We start from the raw sequence: 6,136 nt of genomic DNA, 5'->3' as shown, positions 1-6,136 counted from the left end.
AGGATAAAAGGAGATAGATACGAATAAAAAAGTGTTATGTTAACGCGAGTTATTATAGCGACCGCACAATTAGGACGCGTTAAACGTTTTCTCATAAAGAACCGAGTGAATCGAGAGAAACTCGTCGAGGATTTTATGCTTTATGATAAGATGCCTCTTTAGCCCTTTTAATGCTATAAATTATTCGTTCTTTCAAAAATTGAAAATTTTTCGTAACTCTGATTCGTACGGTTTCACTATTATTTTTCGCCTTACACATTTCCGTTTTCCTTTTTATGATCGTTCCTTAATCCTTAATAAGACACTTGCTCTCATCCTACTTATATAATAGCATGCTATTTTTGTAATAAAAATCCTATCTTTCGTTTCTACTTTCTCTTTCCTCTCTTTTTCTTTATTTTTATTTGGAAATTTAATTACAATACAACGTAAATTATTTATTAGTGATGTTTGAGTCAATTATAGGAACACTGGAATTTAATATACTGCGTTTCCTTTTCCTTTCGTTCGATTCGTTATTGGATCGAATTTAACCTTAGAAAGTGGAAACTAGCAGAAGTATGTAAAAAAATATAGCTTTAGTTGATCTTTCTCCGAATACTTTCTTTTTTCTTCTTTTATATTTACTTTTTTTTTTTACCGAATACAGCATTAATTATTTTCATCGATTGTTACTGGATATGAGCCTAAATATTTTTCTATGCGTATGGTAGGAAGCAATGGTCTTTTCGTTTTTGGAAATTGACATTATAATTTGTGATATGTAGACTTGCAAAAGATAGTACAATACATTTCTTCAATTAAAGATGTTTAAAAAAATAGAAAAAACGTCACGCTTTCTCGGGTTAAAGGCTAAGAAAGATAAAAGAAACAGAATATGATATCTTTCTAATTTGTTCTCTCTTCCTAATAAGAAGTGAGCGCGTAAAAAACATAATAATATTTGTACTCGACGACACTATTTGAAAAACCACATTAGAAAGCGTGATTGTAAAAAAGAAGAAGAAAAAACCGAACGAAACTAAGATGATGTCGATCAATATGAAGACCTCTGGTACCTTTAAGAAAAGCACGTCGTGCTCTGCAACGATTTGCACGTGTATATTTGTAAAATTATTTGCAACATAGTCGATTGCAAGAAAAATTGTAAAGAAAGTGAAAAAAACATTGTACGCTTAATGTAAATGTAAACGACTGTCAGTTTTCTACTTGAACCTCTTACTTCGAATATTTTTTGTTATCGTGCGGACGCTTGTGAAATTTGTTGATATTTAATATTTGTTTTTCTGAAAGGCATTCCATCCTTGACAAAATATCCTTCTCCGTGTAAAGAATTAAAAAATTAGCTAAACAAATTCTCAGGCAAGGATCTCCTTCGTTATCTTCAGAACTTCATTAAAAAAAGGAACAGTAGGCAGCAAAATTCTTTCTACGTTCAAACATATGGTGAATATTTGTTTGCCAAAAGTGTCTTGGAACATTAATTTCGAAGTACCACTACAAGAAACAAAATACTTTCTCTTCGTTGAATTGTTAAAAAAAGGATGCTCAACATGTTTCTCATCGATCTGTACACTTTTACAGAACATTCGCCGTACCCATCATACATGTTTTTCTGAAAATTGGTTGTCGCTATGACTACATGTTTCTGACCAATTCTTCATTTCCATATATAGCATCTACTTATTTTCCCTCACCCTACTGGCTTTTCGGGTGTTCACTTGTGAGTATAAGAAGTGTGATAATTGTATGAATTCGCGTTACGATGGCGGTACGACGGTGTACACAGACGATTGATATCAAAGATTGCATAGAGATTAGTAATTAGTGTAAAAAAAGACGAGGGGGGCAAATTTCGCTAACGTTGTACGAAATTTTGAAGAAAGTATATATGACGGTATTTTTCATGAGATCGCCCTCGTTTTTTCTATGTGTTTTTTTCCATATGTATAAAGAAATAACTCGCATACGAGTATACTAAGATCTTTTCGCAGACGTACAAATATGTCCGTTCGCAGGCGTTAACTGTGCAAGGAACTATTTCAGATTAGATCTAAGATTTAATCTTAACTTTAAATAAAAGTGTGATGTGTTACCAGATTTTAAGAGACAAATATATATGTTGTTTTGTTACCAGATCAGGACGAAATGATTGATTTTATTCCATTTCGTAGCATGCCGATAATTATATAAGAGCATTCAGGGTAATCATTTCTTTCGTTTGATTAATTTCTTTCTCGTTGCATGAGTAGTAACGTTACCGGACGTTTGCTGAACGATTCATTTTGATAAATATGTAGCATTTAGAACGGACACACTTTTTCTCATTTCTTCCTTAATCTTTCTTTCTTTTCTTTTCTTGTTTGTTTTTTTTTTTTTTTTTTTTTTTGAATTCGAAATTAAATTCGTTGTGTGAATTTAATTGTAATCTCGTTTGTACTATAATTTGATGATGGAATCGCGATTTAGTAATTTAAGCTTGTTTCGCATGGTGATTCCTGTTCCGTTATATTTCATTGTCATATCATTCTTCTAACACCGATCAATCTAGAGCAATTGATTGTTTCCCAATTTTCAATTGAGACGAAATGCTCTAATTAACTAATATATTATTCTCTACACAAAATGATGAACAAGCTAAAGGTAGTTGAATGAAATTTCAATCATGGATGTTTAATGATCTTTCCTCCTTTGTATGGTTTTGTCATAAGAAATTATATCCTTGTTGTTATAAAATTAATATATTATCGAAATATAACAAAGGTTTATATTCGTCAGTGAGTAATAATTTGTACGATTTGTCGATGCTCAGAATCATATCAAGTAACGTTGGTAAAGAAACACGATAAAAGCGACGATAAAAGAACAATGAAATCTATCGTTTTAAGCTTCGACAAATCGGTACACTTTTATTGTCAGCTCAATTCCTAACTATCAGCTTCATTCTTTTTGCGTTGTACATAGATTTTTCTTTCAGCTTTCCAAGGCCCTCCGCAAGCGTCATTTTCTTCTTGCTCACCTCGTGAAGCATTTCTCTAACATCCTCGGAATCAGTTGTTTGCAGTAAAGTAACATAACCGAGCTCGTGCCATATTTTGATGAAACACGTGGCGCAACCGTCCGCGTAGCTGCCGAATTCACCGCATTTCCAGTCCCATGGTACCATGTAGTGATACATCGGCCAAAATGACTTCGTTAGGAAGAATACACTGATGTTGTCTTGTGGCAATCTGGAACCGTGAGTAGTTTGCTTTGGATTTGGTACTTGATCGTGCAAAAATGTTCGATACAAAGATTTCTTTAATTTTTTATTGCGATATGGATGTAAGATCTTTTCTCTAATTTTCACTTTCTCTATAAAAATTTATTCGTATGAAATTTCGTGATTCTTTCGTGTTGCTTCAATATTAAGAAGAGAATTTCTTCCTCGTTAACTAATGCACAATGTTTTATCGAATAATTGAGATGGATATGAAGCGATACTGACAACTAAAGAACATAATTTTCTAATTAAATTGCATTGTATTTTACGAATTCAAGGAATTTGTTAATCTTGTCGAACAATTACAGCGAAATGATTAATCAGAGGGTCGTTTGTATTAGTTTCATCAAGCTTCTTATATTTTCAACGAATTTAACATTTTATTGAACGGTGATTCCATCGTTGTCTATCCTGACAGTGCCGTGGCTACCAGGCATTTTAAAGAACAGTTTGTACAATATGCTAAAGGTATCTGAAATTTGCATTAACTTTTGCGTTTCCATACTCCAGATCAAGCGTGCACTGTTCACCAGCCAAGATACGTTCACCGTAATGGCGAATCGCAGCACTCCCGTGATCAGTATGCTTTCAGTCATCGATTCGTCCCAGTATTCCAGCGGCGCGTTCAATGGCAGTATTAGTCCGAATATTATGAATAATGGCCAGTAGAATCTGTAAATACAAGAAGAGAAATTGGGTTACGAAGATGCGTGAAAAATTAGTCAAAGAGTTAAATATTGAACGATTAAACGGAGGAAAATATGTATGTTCGAAGAAATGGAATTATGCGAAGAAGATTCAGTACCAGAAATTATTAGGGGAATGTTACATTGCTAAAGAACGAGGGTCTCTTGTTTGGAAAGAGTAGAAAGAGCAATGCAAGTTATTAGAAACGAAATTTAAACAAGCGGAAGCAACGAGTGAAAAATAATTTTTGATAGAATAATAAGAAATGTAAGGAAATTAGACATTTTTAGCGTTCGTTAAGGAGATCTTACTTCTTCTGAAACCAAACATAGCCATCTTGCTCGATGTCACGCATATCGATCTCACGTTTGATCTCTTCAAGGTCCATACTCGGTGACAATATATTACCTACATAGTGACTATAGAAAAATCCTTTCTTATGATTGTAAGGGTCTTTATCGGTCCCATAATACTTGTGATGAAGCCTGTGATATAATACCCAGTCGTGTATCGAACCCTGTAAACAAAATATAATTCACTAGGATAAGAACATGACAGGTAAGCTGTAATAATAACAATTAACTCATTAACCGGTTCATCCCTTAAGTAGAAATTTCAGGTACCTACCACTCCTGCTAGGGTGTGAAACAACATGAGGAGTAGCCTAAGAGATCCCGTGGCTTCGTACGTACCGTGAGCCCATAATCTATGGGCACCTGCTGTCACTCCAAGGCAACCAAGGATCGTTATAAACAACGCTGGAAAATTTATTGACTGATCACAAAAGGTATACGCTAGAATTTGATTATTGTTTTAATAGAATGAAAGAATAAAGCAATATGGATCATAAACCGCAATAATTTTCAGCTTTATTACTGTTTGTTCCTCGAACGAATAATAAATTAAACTGTTGAAAAGACTATATTTTAGTGGAGGGGCACAGAACGATTGAAGCGATAAATGTACCACAAGTTACAAAATTCGTCGTGTGAAACAAAGGAATAATAAAGTACGTATTTTCTTACTAAAAATCACAGTCATCCATTTAGCGGAAGTGAACAAAAACCAGATAGCGTATACTCCGAGGACGTGTATATAAATGTACCACAAAATAGCCGCCCATTTCATTTCTTGTTTCCTTGCTGGTTGCTTCTCGTCCAACATCGCGCTGTTTTTAAACAAACTGAAGATTACGCATGTCGCTCGACGAAACACAATTGGCACACATTTTCATCTATTCAGAATACTAACTTAGATCATTAAAAACTAAAGTTCGATAAAAGTCACATAAAGTTGAAAAGTAAGAGACGAAAAATACATTTTAGGAACACCAAATTGAAGTCTCCATGAAGGAATCTAAAATATTTCGAAGAACGTTTATAGCTTAAAAATGTATATTCTCTTTATATATTCTCTTAGCTAAGAATGGCACGAAATCGAAAAACACACTGGAAACGAGAGGCAATACAATTTGAAAAATGAATTCACGTGTTCAGGCAGTTGTGGATCGAAATTTACCTTTTTCTGTAACACGAGACACGCTTCTGAATAGTTGGAAAAGAACTACTTAAACGAATGCGAACCATAAGCCTCGTCGACCGACCTTTTGGCTTCTGTTTGAATCTCATTAATGACTAAGATTTCACTTCGTCATTTCCTTTGCTTTAGCGTTCTTTAATTTGAAAATGAGTTTAAAGAATCGTTTCCAACTCGATCACGATTACCGATAACCATCGCCCCCTTGATACGATCTTTAGGATTAGTTGCAGTTGAAACTGCCTTTGAGATTTTTGCTATTAGATGGAATTATTAGGAAACATCATAACGAATAGACGACAAATCAGTAATTTCAAAAACAGGAAAATAGAAATTAAAAGGGCTGCATTGCGTTGTCCAAAATGTTTGTATCGAGAAATTTTTCAATTAGAAGTTTAAACAATCTTTAAAATATGTGCAAATCTAAGAACACATAATTTCGTTACTGCCACTTATTGCGCTGTATTGTTTATAAATTGAAATAATGATTACATTAATTATTCGTCTTTATCAAAATATCTAAGAACGTGTGAAAACATCAATATTAATTTAGAATACAACTGCAAGGGTAACTTTTGAACAATTCTTGAAAAATTTCTAAATAATACACGAAGCATCATAAATTATTTAAATTTTCTTTGTAATCAACGA

General features: G+C 33.5%; 1 protein-coding gene across 2 annotated transcripts; it reads right to left on the bottom strand.

Annotated features, from left to right (window-relative positions):
• Positions 1-2,722: 2,722 nt before the first annotated feature.
• Positions 2,723-5,838, bottom strand: LOC122566932 (acyl-CoA Delta-9 desaturase). Of its 2 annotated transcripts, none has more exons than XM_043724898.1 (6): positions 5,468-5,838; positions 4,975-5,117; positions 4,577-4,707; positions 4,261-4,466; positions 3,752-3,934; positions 2,723-3,230 (listed from the first exon to the last, which is right to left on the bottom strand). In XM_043724898.1, the coding sequence occupies exons 1-6, from the start codon at positions 5,575-5,577 to the stop codon at positions 2,921-2,923; spliced, it is 1,083 nt and encodes a 360-aa protein (XP_043580833.1). In that variant the 5' UTR covers positions 5,578-5,838; the 3' UTR covers positions 2,723-2,920. The 2 variants fall into 2 exon arrangements, with proteins under 2 accessions (XP_043580833.1, XP_043580834.1); XM_043724899.1 differs by lacking the exon at positions 5,468-5,838 and adding an exon at positions 5,201-5,421.
• Positions 5,839-6,136: the final 298 nt, after the last annotated feature.

The sequence above is a fragment of the Bombus pyrosoma genome, linkage group LG4, assembly GCF_014825855.1.
Source record: "Bombus pyrosoma isolate SC7728 linkage group LG4, ASM1482585v1, whole genome shotgun sequence".
In the NCBI taxonomy this organism is placed as follows: Eukaryota; Metazoa; Arthropoda; class Insecta; order Hymenoptera; family Apidae; genus Bombus; species Bombus pyrosoma.
This window is presented reverse-complemented; position numbering and strand designations above follow the sequence as displayed.

Coding starts and splice junctions, on each gene's coding strand:
- LOC122566932 (XM_043724898.1), bottom strand. CDS start 5,577: ATGAGATTCAAACAGAAGCCAAAAGGTCGGTCGACGAGGCTTATGGTT. Junction 5,118..5,467: donor GTCTCGTGTTACAGAAAAAG/GTAAATTTCGAT, acceptor GTTTAAAAACAG/CGCGATGTTGGACGAGAAGC. Junction 3,231..3,751: donor TGGAGTATGGAAACGCAAAA/GTTAATGCAAAT, acceptor TCACGGTTCCAG/ATTGCCACAAGACAACATCA.